Genomic DNA, 16,268 nt, shown 5'->3' on the forward strand with positions numbered 1-16,268 from the left:
AAGCCAATCAAACTTTAGTGTGAACGAAAAAAAGGTTCTGGTAGTTTGACACAAGTTTTTGCAGATACCCATCAGAAACTATTGCAAGCGATCTGCCAGATAAGCAGTGTGTACTACGCCGAGCCCTGTGGCTAATCATCACTGAGACACACTTGTTCAGAAGGCTTTGTATTGGGGGGGGGGGGGGGGGGGGGAGGGGGAATCTCAGTCTAGTAGAGATGCTCTCATTTAAGAGAAGTAGCATATACTACTGTAATTGAAGCTGTGTGTATTTGCATAACTGCAGCAAAATTTTTTTGAATAAAATTCCTGAACTCCAAACAAACCTGTTAAGAAAAATCTTTCCTGAGTAGACCAGCTCTTAAATACATGACAAATTATGTTGGTGAGTTTAAGGAAACTGAAGATAATTTGTGTTAAAGCTTCCTTTCATATTTGTAAGGTGAACTAGCTTGTATCATTGCAAGTTATAGTGGGTGTACTGTATAAGGAGTTACGATACCATAAAATACCTTACATATTTAGTAGCATCTGTGGGCACTCTTCTGAGTTGCCTTCCTCTTTCCTGTGGACCTAGTTTTGTAGCACACTAAGTCTGTGGACACACTGATGTTTGTTGTCATTGACAAAGGGTTAAAATCTGCATGTGTCTGTCACTAGTAGCATCAATTAGGTTATGTTCTCCTTTCCTGGCTTGCTTTTCCACCTCCTGACAAAACCTCTTTCTGTTTGGTCTTGGTCAAAGGGGAGGGAGCGATGTGTTTTATAACAAATTCATGGTCCAAGGAAAGCATGTTCTGGCATACTGCCAAACAGTATGGTTATAGCACATTAAAAACTTAGATTTGATAACTCTATCAGCCTGTTTGCCTGGAAAGCTGGGAATTATTGGTAAAGGAATACCCACCTAGAAGGCTTGAAGAAAATGTGCAAAATGAGGTGGTATAACCTCTCTAATCAATCCGAATATTGCCCTTATTTGTAGAAGTTTCCTTCTAGCAAGAAGGCTGGCTGTTAACTGCTCACAAAGGCCACAGGAGCGACAAACTCAAATCCTGGTGCTTAAACTGCTCTGCTTCTCTAAGCTCCAGCCTGCTACATGGATGCCACAGTAAACAGTTCTTTGCAGCAGCTGTGTTCTGGTCCTCTTCAATTTTTGGCAATTTGTTTGCTGGCACTTACTGTTGTCTTAGTGCCAGCCTGTACATGCAGCGTAGCCTACAGAACTAGTTTTATAGCAATGTCCTAGAACAGACAATGTCACCCTCTCCCAAATTGTGATGGCTGCTCCTTTTTGCTCCAGTGTCCCTTTTTGCACTCTCCTGGAGTATTTAAAATACTGTTGAGAATGGGCTTCTGGTAGCTAAGAGGATTGCTGTATTCTCTGTGCTGGTTTGTCTTCTGCAGCATAGATGCAGACCAGGGTGCAGCCTTTGCTGCACACAGCCAGCAGCTGCCAGTTCAGTCTGTCTTGAACTTGTGAACCCAGAAGGCCAGCTTGGCTAGCAAACTGCTTGTGTCTGTTCACTGGTTACCTCTTTCAAGTGAAGCTTACATTTAGCAAAAATAACTTGGTCTTTAGAAATGTCCCAAGGACACCCGTTGATGAAATCCTGCTTGTGTAGGTAGAGCACATGGCTAACTGCTCACAAGATTTCCTTCTCTGGATTATTTGGCATCTAAAGCCCAGAAGCTCTCACAATAATAGCTTAGAAATCCAAAAAAGGAGAGTTTTGTGTCAACCTGTAGTTGTTTTCTGAAGATAGTGAACTTCCCTGAGTTAAAATCCAATGCGTAGTGAAAGCAATTCAAATTGTTTTAAAATGTGGCATGGTGTAGCATGCCCTCTGATAGCAGCATGCTGCGCTTGATGACTTGTGACCAGAAATACAAAAGTGTTTGTGGTTTCATTTAGCGGATGACCATTTATGACTCATAAAGGAGAATGCAGTTGAAACAGTATTTCTGCAATTGAATTTTTTCTTCCTTGGCTTACTCATGATTACAGAAAGTCTAGTTGCTTCTGCTCTAGTTGTGTGGCAGAGCTTAAATGCACACTCGTAGTCACCCCAGTGCAATGATCTGGTTGCTATTGTTACACATTTCCTTAGATTTCATTGTTGCCAAGAAGTCACAGGAAGTTTAAGCAGGAGCCAGCTATCCCAACAATGATAGTCCTAGCCTGCCCGAGGCGGGTTTTATGCTTTTCTTCTGAAATCTTTCTGTGCAGCTTCTGATACACTTGCCTTTACATGAAAATATGGTCTCTTAGAATGTCAGCCAAGTCCTGCATTCGTATCTGTGCAGTGTCCCATCTCCTGAGGTGGGTTCTAGTTGTGTGATTTCTTTATAAAAACGTTCAGGAGTTCAAAACTTCCTCATTCACAGTAGAAAAGATTTTACCCAACTGCACTTGTTTGCACTGGAGGAAAATTTTAGTATGTACATATTCACACTAACTGCTTTTTTTTAATGGCATTTCTGAAATTCTGAGTATTTTCTGAGCCCAAATGCTGGGCTGTTGAAGGCATTTCCTCCAAGATATGCCTAGTGGCAGTTTCAGTTCATTGCTTCCCAGTATAAAAATATTTGTATTCTGTCATCTGAAAATAGATCATCTCTCAAAAACAAGTTTAGCAGAGTTAAGCCCCTACCTACTCCCTCCCCCCTTTTTTATTCCCACTCCATAAATATAATTAAGTATTTTTTTACTAGGACTTACTAGACTGTTATTTGAACTCATTGGTAAATGCTCTATTCTTGATTGTGAGTGTGTTAGCCAGGAAGGAAAAGATGACAGGTACTTTTGGGGTACTGAGTGTGTTGAGGATCTGTGCCAAACTGTATAAAATCTGTTATGAAAAGTAGGGTAATAGTCTCCTTTAAAGCAGACCCATTTCTGAGAAAAGCATCAGAGATCCCGTTGAGAATGTTAGTAGCCCTTAAATCTCTTTGGAGAGGCCAGGGAGCGTTCACTTACAGGAGACGGTGCCAGAACCCTCTTGCTGCTATAGGCTGTTGTACGGGTTGTATCTGCAGCTTCTGCCTGTGGGCATTGCCTTTGTGGGCACGGTAACCCATGGAGTAGTTTAATGGCTAGAGGACTCCACTCCTCCCTTAGGAGCTGTGTTTTCTCTAAGTTCTGAAAACCTCGTTGTCGGCTATCGAGTATATTTTAAGCATAAAGTTCTCTTTGAAGAAGGTGACAAGCATTTCTCATTGAACTTTTGCCTTATATCCATTAAATTGAATCATTAGACTTAACAGTGATTGACCTTGACTTGAGTAAGAGATGAATGCTAATTTACTGCACTTTACCGAAATAGCAGGATAACCAAATAAGTGATTCTGCCTTCTTGCAAATGAAAAGGCAAGTGTTTTAGATGTTTTCTTTTTTAAATGTGGTTCATGGTCCTATAAATAAAATACTTGATCTAGTTCTATGACCTGCAGCAATTGCATTTCTTCAAAAAACTCATCTGTATAGTCTGAACGCTACCTTTCAGGCCAAATCTCTGTAACTGTAACATTGTAAATAACATTTAAAATGTTGCACTATTCAAAATTATTTTCTGAAGGTTGAGGTTAAAAGGTAATGTTATTTTTACTTTGATATCAATAATTCATATTACTCTGGCCATAATATTAATTGAGTGACCAATATTCAGTTTTCAGTCTGTCTTCATTGCACAGTGATCCTATCCTTACAATTTCTTTTGTGACATCTTTTGATTGTAATGTTGATGTGAGATGTTAAGTGTTTTTAGTTCTCAATGGTTGCCATTAAAAAGAGTTTATTATATTAATAAACTGCAGAGCATCTCAATGTCTGCAGTGCATGTTGGGCCATATTAATTTTTTACATCAGGATTTAATATTACTAGCTAGGTATGATGTGGATTTGTTAGACTTTTCTTTGGTTTTGGAAGCTCAGAACACTTTCACAGCCATGTAATTGGGTAGTTTATGCAGCAGAGGGTTGTTGCAATTGATCCTAGGGGAATAGAGATCATTCATTATAAATTGTTTTTATGCAGGCCTTTAGACCAGCTTTTTTATGTATGTATTATTGTAGTTGAAAAGGATTTACCACACCCACTATGCAGTATTTGAAGCCATTTGTAGACCTAAATCCTCTTTTTCCTTGACTTTGTTTCTCAGACCACCAATTCTCCCTAGTCCTTCTCCTTCAAAATCCATTCCAATCCCACAGCCCTTCCGACCAGCAGATGAAGACCATCGGAATCAATTTGGGCAACGTGACCGATCGTCTTCAGCCCCCAATGTTCACATCAATACAATCGAGCCAGTCAATATTGATGTAAGTATTAAGAATGTTTAGGTCAGAAATGGTGGATTTTTTTTTTCCTTACCCATATCAGTGCATTAATTTGTAATGTGCACACACAGATACTAAATTTTTAAGCTAGTTCTTAGTGGTCTCTCAGAATCTTCACAGGTACCAGATAAGAAGGTTTTTGCTAGTCAGAGCTGTGAGAATGCAAATAACCCCTTCTCCAAAAGCAGAAACTGTGTTTTGACAGTCCTGTCCTTTCATTTTCAAACAGCCATGCTGTCAAAATTTATCACTCGTTTTTTATGATTAGTCCCAAGGCTTGTACTGCTAGCTGTACCACCACATTAAGAATCTGAAAGCCAGTAACCACTCTTGCAAACCTTTCTATGCATTTATATATTTCTTTATATGAGAGATTTTTTTTTAATATTTGGACTTAACAGAAGTGTTCCTGGCATTGAAGGAGATATGTTTATTGCAGTAAGCTGAATTCGGATTTACTGAGCATTGCTTCAGATTTCAGGAGCCCAATATATAATATTGTAAACATTCTTTCGTAGTGTCCAGAAACTGCTACAGTTAATGTGTTTTCCCCATTTTTGAAATTTCTGGATGCTGAATTGTAATATTTAATAATGGTTGATATTAGGCATAATGCCAGCAAGCACCTTCCAAAATGTTGGTTACAGCATACTCTTTGCAATTTAGCTGATATATGACTTGTTTTTTTTTACCCTTGAGTCCACTTTTTAGAAATTATTCACTTGTCAGGTGAGCAGTCTTGAAGTCTACTTGGACATTACAATGCACAAAATCCTTTTTGCTTTGAGTAAAAGGTGAAAAGTAAGTTGACTATTAAGAGTGTGGCTGCACAGTCACTCACATGTGGTATATAGCACTGAGTGCAGCTAAAAGGCAGGACCAGCGATTTCAGCAACACAGTAAATGTATGAAGGAATAAAATAATTGTGCAACCATAGCCTAGATACCCTGATGTAACAACAACAACAACAAAAAAAACCTTAATGATGAAAATGGACCTACAGATGGAATTTGCTAGAATTGCTTTCTGTTCAGAAAACTGCTATTCTTAGTGTAGTTTACTTGCGGTATGAGTAGTTTGTAAAAGATGCTCTCAGTTAACAGTGGGCAGCAAGTGAAGGGCACCTATTGCGATCAGTCGTTTCTGAAAAGAACTGAGTGCATCTGGGTATGTAAATGAGACAGTTTGTTACAAAAAAAAAAAAAAAGCAGAACTCATTTGATTTATTTACCTCAATACAGGAAATAGATGTCCCAGCTTCCAATATGCAAGTTCAAATATTTTTTGTGACCAACAGTATAACTAGAAAGTTTGGTTCAGTATTTCTTCTTGCTTTTTGGCCAATTGCATGTTTAAATCCTTATTTTCTTGTTAGCATTTGTTGTGTGCCTTTCAGTTTGCTGCTGGGAGATGCTGTTTTAAATTAAATCATTTTGAAAAGTGTAATAGTTGTTATAACTAGTTCCTTGGAGTTGCTGTTGTTAGTAAGTCAAGACAGGAAACAACTTTTATTTGCTGGACAGCAAATAAAATGGTTATGGATTCCTAATTTCCCTAATTCCCCTCTTTATTCTGTAATTTAATGAGAATACGGGAATTGGATACAATTTTTTTTTTTCTTATTTACAGGACTTGATTAGAGACCAGAGTTTACGAGGAGAGGGAGGTAAGTAGTGTTTAAACTAGCTCCTGTGCTGTATTTAATTCCACAATTGCTTTATCCCTTCCCTTCGTCTACTTCTACAAAACACAGACACAAGGGGGAATATGACTAGAACAAAAAATGAATTTGCGTTTGCTTGTCCATGATCTTAGTATCGACAAAGGTTTGAATCATTTGCCAGTCATTTTGGGAGTGGGGGAGACAGAAGGAGAAAAAGTTTCAAAGTGGTATCTAGCTTTAGTCTTAAAATTATCTTACACTCTTGTATTTTTTTCCTCTCACACACAGTCTCTCACTCACATGACTGCACACAGATATGCTGTAACTCCCAACTCTTTCTCAAAGATTTTTATGCCTGTTGTTACCCTTCCACCCATGGAAACAACAGGGGCTTTTCTTTGAAGTCCGTTGACACAGTAGATGGACCTTCTGTATGAATTGCTGCATCCCAAAGCAGCATGAAATACTGCACTTCTTCTCCCCCTCTACCCCTGCTGAAGATGCTGCTTTGCTGTACTGCATGCCTGTGCTGATCTTGGAACCAAGTTGTTAGGACCTTAAGTTAAAACCAGATCTCTTTATGTTCCTTTCAGTAACGGTGTTGTACGCAGCCTTAATTCACTGTAAAGAGAGAACTAGCATCAGAAGATAGATTTATTATTCTTTACGTGTTTTGCACAGACCTGTCAAGTCAGTTCTCCCATTGGTTGTCAAGGTCTTGTGAGGGCTTCTCCTATACTGTGTTTATATCTTTGAAACGATACAGCTGTATCTAATAAAGAGGGCAGGCATGTGACAGTTTCTCTAACTCCAAATTATTAACACATTCATCTCCTATTAATTATGACTTGCTTCAACCATAAGCAAAGTCTGAATTACCTTGATGCATTCCATCTTGATCTCTAAGGTTTTGTACCATGAGCTATCACTAATTATTTTTCTTTCCCATTGGAATCTGCTAGCTAGTAGGATAGTACCTACCTACTGGTTTGTGTTTGGGGGAGCTGTTTTTTCTTATGCCAGCAATAGAACACTTTTAAAACAAATTTCCTTTAATCCTGCAAGCATACTAGTTTAAAGGTGCCAGTTTTAACTATCTTGTATGTCTTGGTAGGTGTGGCTCTCCACAGTTTTGCCCATTTTGTCCAGCATTTAAATGTTGTGCTATCATGTTGGTTTTAACTTTTGATCATAAACCGTCTGCTTGGCATCTGAGAACAATTGGCCATTCCCATTCTTGAAATAATGTTTTTAATAATTGACATTTTTTTCCTTCAAAGTACAGAAGCAATCTATGAATAGGAGTCAAAGCATCCTAGTTATTTCCCATGACTTCTTTCATTTCTTCTATGTGTCTGTCTTTCTGTCTCTGCCTGCCCGTCTCTTTCTCTCTAACAGCCCCTTTGAACCAGCTGATGCGCTGTCTTCGGAAATACCAATCCCGGACTCCCAGTCCCCTCCTTCATTCTGTCCCCAGTGAAATAGTGTTTGATTTTGAGCCTGGCCCAGTGTTCAGAGGTAGTTGGGCTCTTCTTTCTTGTTTTCACCCAAAACAAAATAAGTAAAACCACAGATGCTGTTTGTGCCTCACCCTCACACCGTGTGTATGTAAGTGTGTGAGTTTATCAAAACACCTCTGTTTTTTTGCTTGGCCTGGCTGGAATGCTTTGAATGTGCTTTTCACACATACTCACTTTCACCTTTACACGCTTGAAAATGACTATAAATAAAGTCTGACTTAAATCTTCTAAAGCAAGGAATTTCATAGTTGAGGTTTTTATACAGACCTTAACATAATTTTTCTAAACAAAGGTTCTTGGATTTCATTGGAATGGTTTCAAAGACAAAGTGGCATCCTTAACTTAGAATTTCCTTGACTGTTCATTTTAAGTCAGTTAAGTGCTTTAACAGTTTTCTGTATGCAATATTCTTTGTTTTAAAAAGTAATCTAGGAAATAAAATGTGAGTTACAAACATTTCCATTGATACCTTGTTAGGTCTCAAGCTTTTCAAGTAATGTCAACTTCTAATAAATACTTCTTTTTTCAAGAGTTTTATTATTACCGCACTGGGGCACTAGATGATTTAGACCAGATCAGGCTCTTGTGTAGTTCTTGGTTTGTAAACTTTCAGTGAAATGTTTGTGACTTGAACTGCACAAAATAAGACTTCTGTTTTTCACATGTTATTGATTCTGGGGATAATTCAGGCCTAAAGCTGTCAATGGATCTGTTGTATTGCACAAAATCCCAGAACTCTCAGGATTTCATATACTGGAAAAAACAACTATTAAGTAATAGCATGGAATATTAATATCTTTATATATATGTATACATGCAGGAATGGGTAATTCAGTGCATGTAGTATGTGGTTTTCAAATGCTACCACCTTGGCTGTTTCAAAGACTTTTGTTTCAGAATATATCAAGAGCAGTTCACTTTATGAACTTGCAAAATTGTTCCAGATTTTTTTTTTTTAAGAAGATAAGTGTTCCCAACAAACAAACTGACTACAGAATGGAATACGTTAAATACAGCTTCAAAGCCCCAGAGAATAACTTAAGTCCAGTGTTATCCTGGAAAACAGGCCTTCTGATACTGCTATGAGCAGATAACTATAATGTTCTACCATGTTCTGTAACCTTTTTCAATGAAGCGTAAATATTGTGCTAGTATTTCTTTCTATTTAAAAATTTAGTAGGAGACTCTACTTACCTGTAATGAAACTACATTCTAGTAGAGCTTTGATATTACAGAGAAAAACTGTAATGTAGTAAGCTTTGGGAAAATTTTTCCTGTTCTTTAAGCATCATACACTTAATTTGATATATGTGTGGAAGCCATTCCTTAGCTCACTGGCTTCTGAGTATGTGTAAATGTTGTTAGGATGCTCAATATGCATCATTATTGCTCCTTCAGCATGTAGGAAAAATGTTATGGGTGCTGCATCCCATTTTTGATGTGTTGGGATGTTGTCATTGGGCGCTTCCACTTGTATGGAGAGGCAATGATTAGTATAGTCTGATAAATTAGCACACCCAGTGTGACTGAACTCAAGTTATAAAAGTTAAAGAGGAATTTGAATTCAGGTTGGCATTAGGAGATTCTTGAGGTAAGAAAGGGGCTTCTGAAGGAATATGAGGCGGGAGTACTGTCTTCCACCACTTCCCAAAGCACTGAGGTAAGAGAAGGCACTGGAGTGTTGGAGGTCTCATAAAGTGACGTGCATTGTTTAGCAGAGCAGCATAAATTTAATCAACTGTTGACCCTATTTTATGTCCTTTGCATTGGGAGTGTTGGCATAACCTTGTTACTAATAATTATAGTGTATTTTAAAAGCCAGTGTCTAGTTGAAGTGTTCTATTTGTAAAGAGGCATTGGAGCTCTGAAGCACAGCCCTATCAGTGACATTTTCCTGCATAGCTTTGTTTATATAACATGTATGCTATAAATGTATTATACTTTTTGTATTTAATAGAATATGCTTCAAATAGTTAACTAAAGTATTTGTTCTTTTTTTAATCCTTTCTACAATCTTTTATTTGGAAGAGCTCTCTGCTAACAGAACTTTAAAACAGCCAAATTTTTTTGAGGTGGCACTTGGAGACTGAGCTAGAAAGACTAAATACAAAATATAGAAATGTTATTTTAATTCTAAAGTACAATATCTCAGCTATTTATTGAGCCCCAGAAAGGTTAGCTACAAGAAGTCTTGAGAGGCAGCTGCTGTTAACTGAAATGCTACTACTTTTCTTGTCAAAGAAACTGTTGGAATTAAAAAATACATACTTTTTACTTAAAGAAACAGTGTCTTTCTGATAATTCACAAACAAAAGACTGAGGACTGTCTGGTATGTAGGGATGTTTGCTATGGACTTTGCCTCTTTCTGTTACCTGAGTGAGACTTGAGCACTAATTTAGTATTAGTACAACATTCCTAAAGTATGTATTTGTTCCCTCTTAACATTTACATTGATCTTTGGAGATACCGCATCTTAAACACAATTCTTGCACTTAGTATTAGTACATTCTTATAAGCTGGCTTCTTATAATCATAGATAAAGTTACGCTGTTTCTGAAATTTAGGTTCAACTGCAGGTTTGTCTGCAACCCCTCCTGCCTCTTTGCCTGGGTCACTCACCAATGTGAAAGCGTTACAGAAATCACCAGGACCCCAACGGGAGAGGAAGTCATCCTCATCCTCAGAAGACAGAAATAGAATGGTAAGGGAAAGATCAATTCTTTTCATTCCGCTATAGCACACACCCATGTTCTTCTCACTTTTATTTTATCAAAGCAATCAGAACTTATTCAGAGGATGACTATTGTAATGATCAAGGACTTTGAATCAATAAATAATGGAACATTGAAATTGTGGGACTATACATAAGCACTTAAATCATTGTCTCTACTCACTTTTACTGTGTTGCACCCAAAAGTCTTGGTGTGCTTCTCACTGTAATGCTAGTTACCCTTCAAAGAACAGTTTAACTTTTCCCACCATGTTTCATGAACAGTTGAATGTTCTGTAGTGATTCTCAAATGTAACAATACATAAAAATTACCCCATTTTTTAAATTCACATTTAACCTCATTTATTTTTTAATTCTTACTCAGTCATGAGACTTCCTTTTGTTAAGAGTTTCTCAATTTTTACTAGTTTTGACACCGCTGGAAGTCTGTGAAAAATATTTCATGTCAGAAAATTGTTTAATATACCTATGTACTGAGGTCTTATATATGCCTAGCTTGAAAAGAATAAAGATTGAGTTGTAATTCAAGCACTTAAATACTTATTCTGCAAGTCAAATGCAACGTTTGAAAGAAAAGTTATTTTAAGACTTTCATCATATAAAATACTGCTATAAAATCTTTAACAAAGGGTCTATACTAGCAGGCATTAAAATGTTCACTTTCTTTTTTTATTTGTGCCAAGAAAACCCTCGGTCGACGGGATTCAAGTGATGATTGGGAGATACCAGATGGACAGATCACAGTTGGACAAAGGATAGGGTCTGGATCGTTTGGAACGGTCTACAAAGGAAAGTGGCATGGTATGTGGCCATCATGGCAAAGAGTTAATCTCAAGAAAGTGACATTATCTGAATGCTTTTTAAATTAAAAAAAGCAGTGTGTTAAATAGGTAGAATATCTAGCAGTTTAGAAACTCAACTCTTGCATGCATTGGCCAATGAGGTTATATTTAGGGTGAAGTTGAAACAGTTACTAGCGAAGCTGAAGTATCCATCTCACTGAATTAGAATCCCGTGAGTGAGCAAGCGAGCGAGCGTGTGTGTGTGTGTGTGTATGGAAAACTTAGACACAGCTAGGATTTCACATAGTAAAGTAAGAATAATGTTTATATGCTTTTACAGAGTATTTACTTATTTTAATATTGTAATATTTGATTTCACCACAGCTAGAAAATAGGGTATCTCAGTATTTGTTCTATTTAGCATTTTTGCAATTGAAGATTCTGTGTCAACAACACTTTTTAAAAATTGCTGTTTTAAGGTGATGTGGCAGTGAAAATGTTGAATGTTACGGCACCTACACCTCAACAGTTACAGGCTTTCAAAAATGAAGTAGGAGTGCTCAGGTAGGAATATTTTTAATGATGTAAGATCATCTGTGTAGATTTATGCTTCAGTAATCATTGCATTTTGTATTTCCATTAGAACACATTGGTCTTATTCCTCTTCCATGATGATACCTTGAACAGAAAATATAACTTGCAATTTTTAAACATTTCTTTGTATCCACTGCTAATTCTTCCTTCCCCTGTATATGTTTGTCTGTACAGTCATGTTGTGAGTGTACATACTTCCAAACACTTGAGACAGGACTGGTTTTTGATATTATAGTACCCGCAGGGCACAGTCAAGCCTGAACGTATACTGTAGGCCCTTCTTTCTTCTCATCCTTATTTTGACATTGAAGGAGAGCGTGATTAACTGTTTTCTGACAGCACCACTGCCCATATCTTCCACCATTTAATTATTTCTTTTCAGTAAGAGACTCTTCTTGAGGTTTTTTTATGCTTTTCTCATGAAGTCGTTTCTTGATCTTTTGTTCATGTTTCCTGCTTGTACTTTCTCAGAGAAAGTATTTGTCTTGGGTTCAGTACTTAAAGGATCCATCAACGCAATATGGTAGAATATTTATTGGAGAAGACTGTTGGCACCCAATTACTGTCTTGAGCATAATTCTGTTTTAAGAAACAAACTAGAAAGAAACCTGTTGTCTCTGGGAAGCTGTTGTGTTGAACTGGGTGCGACTTCTGGAAGAGTGTCCCTAGTAAGATGCATGGTGAAAAGGGGATGGTCAGCCTTTTCCCTGTAGAAACGTCCTGAAAACTCTAAGCCCATAGTTGTGAAAGGAGAGGCTCACTGGGGTGTGCTACCACAGAGACCTGGGTGTATTTTTTGACATATCTGTTCAGGAGAAGTTACTGAAAACCAAAGTCTGATGTCAGAAATCTTGCATTCATTCCTAGTCCAAATTCTGCTGGAAGCCTCCTAGCTGGAGTCCAGCCTTTCTCTGTTGTTGATCATTTCAGCACTTACGGTAGTCAGCTGTCCTGTCCTTTGACCCAGGCAAGCTAGATTTATCTATAAGTGTGCCTTTTCCTTTATGCTTTGATAGTATTTTTTGAGCTTTGAGGTAGGATTTGTGAGAAACTGCTGATTTTTATTCACTCTGCAGTTATTCTCACCACCACTTGACAAATCCTTGAACCTGAAAAAGGCACAAGTCATGTAGTCAAAAAGTGACCAAGTATGCAATGCTGAAAGGACAAAAGGGTTCACACTCTAGGCTCCCATGCTGATTTTCCAGTATAAGATAACATGAAGAGCTATGCTGTCTTCAGCAGCAGCAGCATGGATTTAAGAAGCTACCACAGGTTTTAAGCTTGGTGTATCAGGTTTCATCAACAGTGAGCAGAGTGCCTTCAGTACCAAGCTGTTTTGAAAGAAAAATGCCTGCCTTTTTCCTCTGCCCCTGAGAAAGTTAGGAAATACTCCAGCATTCAGAGGTGTGTCATCTTGGTAATCTCTGTTTGGTATGTTTGGAGGTATCTAGTTACTCACCATCTCCACTTGATGACATTAAGGCTGTCATTTCTCATTCTTGGATAGTGAAGAGGATCTTTCATATTTCACACAGTATCAGTAGATTCTTTCAGGCTTTGAATCTACTGAGATACCTACTGAGGTAACCCTCTCAGGATTGTACTTTGTGAACTTTTAATGTCTGGAGTTGCTCCATCTGTCAAAGAGGTTTGATTTAAGCTGACCAAATCTTTGTGGTGAACCCCAGTCTCTTCCAGTGATGTTTGGAATCGAGTTCATAGAGAATATTGTATCCTACTGGGATACAAGGATATCCAGTTTTCATATCTGTTTTCATGCTCGCTTTTATGGTGGCTCCACATATGTTCTTATCAAACAAAGCATTAAGAAAAACCGAAGCCTTGTCAAGAAAATGTACTGTTGTTTTCTGAAGAAAAAGGTTGTCCTTTCTGGAAGCCTCCAAGACTGGAATTTCATTTTAGAAGTCGTCTTTGTGGGTGGCAGCATCTTTTAGTTGGAAGGGGGTTACACAAGAGCAGGCCTGCCTTCAGACCATTGCTGTCCCCCATGGACCTGGTGGTAACAGTGTCTTCTGATCAGTACTGTGCTGGGTCACTTGCAAATGCAAGAGGAAGCAGTGCTTGCCCTGCAATAGCTGTTCCATGTCATCACAATAAGAAAGGCCAAAGGCTGGAATAATTCGGCAGATGAGATAATTTGGCAATAATTCACTTGCCATGTTATTTTAGGGAAAGCTGAGCTTGACTGAAGAATTTCTATTTGGAATAGATCCATTTAGACTGTGATAGTTCCACCTATTTTTTTCAGTGATTTGCTCCTGTTCTTCTTTTCAACAGGAAAACACGACATGTGAATATCCTGCTTTTCATGGGTTACTCAACAAAGCCCCAGTTGGCTATTGTTACACAATGGTGTGAGGGGTCAAGCTTATATCACCATCTGCACATCATTGAGACCAAATTTGAAATGATCAAACTAATTGACATTGCACGGCAGACTGCACAAGGCATGGAGTAAGTATCATACTACTTGTTTGCAAATGAATGTTGGGGCAACACTTACTTAAACCCTTCACACTGACTGATACTGGCAAATTAGCCAGGCTAACATCTGCTCACTTTGCCAAGACCAGAGTCCTGCCTTGATGAGCAAGGCATCTGGTGGAGTGTTTATTACTGTTGATCAGTAAAATAGATATTCTTATGTTCTTTTGTTAGGTCATAGGGAAAGACAAATCATCAAGGAAGACAGTCTCAGAAAGTAGAATAAAAATAACTACAATGTAGTTAAACTTTCAATCTTGTTAGCAAAACAGCCTTAATTCTTGTATTAAGAGAAGTAGTAATAAACAAATGAAAAGTTTGAATCTGTACCCAGAATATGTAAGATGAAAAACCAAATTCTACAAATACTTTGTCAACACCTGTTTCAACAGGTGATCAGTTTAATATAAAGCATTCAATTTCAAGGATAAAGCAAAAGTACTTAAGGTTCTGAAGTTTTATTGTAAGCTGTGAAATACAGTTTCTGCTTTCAGAACAAACAAAACAGTAGTAAGAAATCATTTTTATCTTTAGTGGGAATGGCTATTGTTATCAATATCTTGTTTAAGAATCCTTTACAAAAAACCAAGTCATTAACTTTATAGTAGTAAATAATATACTAACTACTTTGTGAGTAAAGTTTATTTAATTTTTTAATTTAAATATACATCTATTGAATAAAAAGTGTTGAATTATGTAAAATATGAATGAATCTGGAGTTTGCATTACCTTTATTACCTCTTTATAGCCTGTACTTTTCCTGTAATAATTTTTCTGATTAAGGCTTTAGGGTATATTCATCACAAGGCAGATAGTCTTATAGTAAGAGGTAAAAATACATTTTTAAAAAAAATCACCTAGCGAACTGAAGGACACAATCCTGTAAGATAACACAGAAGGTAAACAGCCCTATTAGTGGAAAGAATCAACTTATAGTTAGTTCTTCTCATTTAAGTATTGTAGCTCTCTCTATTAAATAAAGTAATAGATTTCAGCATTTGGAGAAAACATACCTATTTCATTCTAAGAAGCCTGTGTGAGTAATCATTACTCCCGTAAAGGGTATAGGAGAGTAAGAATTTGCAGAACTAGCCCAATATTCTGTGTCAAAATCAAACCACTGATATAAGATCAGAGAAATTACCCTCCAGCTAGAAGCTAGTAAGATGATTGAAATTAATAGTGCCATTTTTTTTACCAAGTATTATGTTTTTTTAAGTCAGGGGGTGGGGAGGTGTTTACAGCAACCAGCCTCAGGCTCCTGCTAGCCTGCTGGTCTCCCCAGGCTCCCTCTGCAGGCAGTGGAGATGCAGAAGCTCTTCTACAAGCAGGAATCAAAGTAGGAACCTGAACTGAGGCTCTTCTGGCAGGTTTGTGCCAATCTCATTGACTAACCAGAGAGCCGTAGAAGGCTAGTTGCCTAATTTAGGCTAAACCTATGCTGCACGGCAAGTACTCTCCTCTGTACTCCCTGCGGTCTATTTATCCAGTCCCCAATAGAGGGATCTCTCTTCCAGTCCCTTACTAAAAGCAGTCAGCATATTTATGGGGTACACACCGAGAAATGAGCAGCACTTTTGTGTCCCACAGTTTAAAAACAGCTTGCCTAAAGCTAAGAATTTTCCACAAGATGCCTGACAGTCACCACAAAAGCTGGGGGACAGAGCCTTCAACCCTGAATGGCATGTCAAAAACTACAGTAATTCTTTGATTTTGATTCTGAATGTTGTTAGACAGAACTCAAAACCAGAAACTGGTGTATAATAGTTATTTCATTGTTCGGTAGCATCAGGTTTGAGCTGGAAATGTAATTTTTATTTTATTTTTGTTATTCTTGACTGTTGGAGGAACTGTCATGGGTAACTGAAGTTTTACCACCTTGACAAACGTGTGCGGTTTGAATGTGTGAAGTCTGTGTTTCAGTAGTACAGTGAACTTTGAGCTGTTGATTAGTGAAATGTCATTTAACCCACCCAATCTATGATTTTCCTTTTCAGTTATTTGCATGCCAAGTCAATCATCCACAGAGACCTCAAGAGTAATAGTATCCTTTCCCAGAGAAGCGACTGTGGAACGTGACATCAGTTGTCTTTTTTTCTGCCAGAAATGAACTTATTAATGTGAAAAGC

General features: G+C 37.7%; 1 protein-coding gene across 2 annotated transcripts in view; it reads left to right on the plus strand.

The window, feature by feature from the left end:
- BRAF (B-Raf proto-oncogene, serine/threonine kinase) overlaps positions 1–16,268 on the plus strand; it is an 82,072-nt gene that overhangs the window by 52,719 nt on the left and 13,085 nt on the right. For both annotated transcript variants that reach the window (XM_067307888.1, XM_067307895.1), the window contains 7 exons: positions 4,162–4,321; positions 5,970–6,006; positions 10,089–10,225; positions 10,939–11,056; positions 11,517–11,601; positions 13,933–14,109; positions 16,137–16,183. In XM_067307888.1, coding sequence (XP_067163989.1) covers positions 4,162–4,321; positions 5,970–6,006; positions 10,089–10,225; positions 10,939–11,056; positions 11,517–11,601; positions 13,933–14,109; positions 16,137–16,183 — 761 coding nt within the window. The remainder of the gene's footprint in view (positions 1–4,161; positions 4,322–5,969; positions 6,007–10,088; positions 10,226–10,938; positions 11,057–11,516; positions 11,602–13,932; positions 14,110–16,136; positions 16,184–16,268) is intronic.

This window comes from Apteryx mantelli, chromosome 1, assembly GCF_036417845.1.
Source record: "Apteryx mantelli isolate bAptMan1 chromosome 1, bAptMan1.hap1, whole genome shotgun sequence".
In the NCBI taxonomy this organism is placed as follows: Eukaryota; Metazoa; Chordata; class Aves; order Apterygiformes; family Apterygidae; genus Apteryx; species Apteryx mantelli.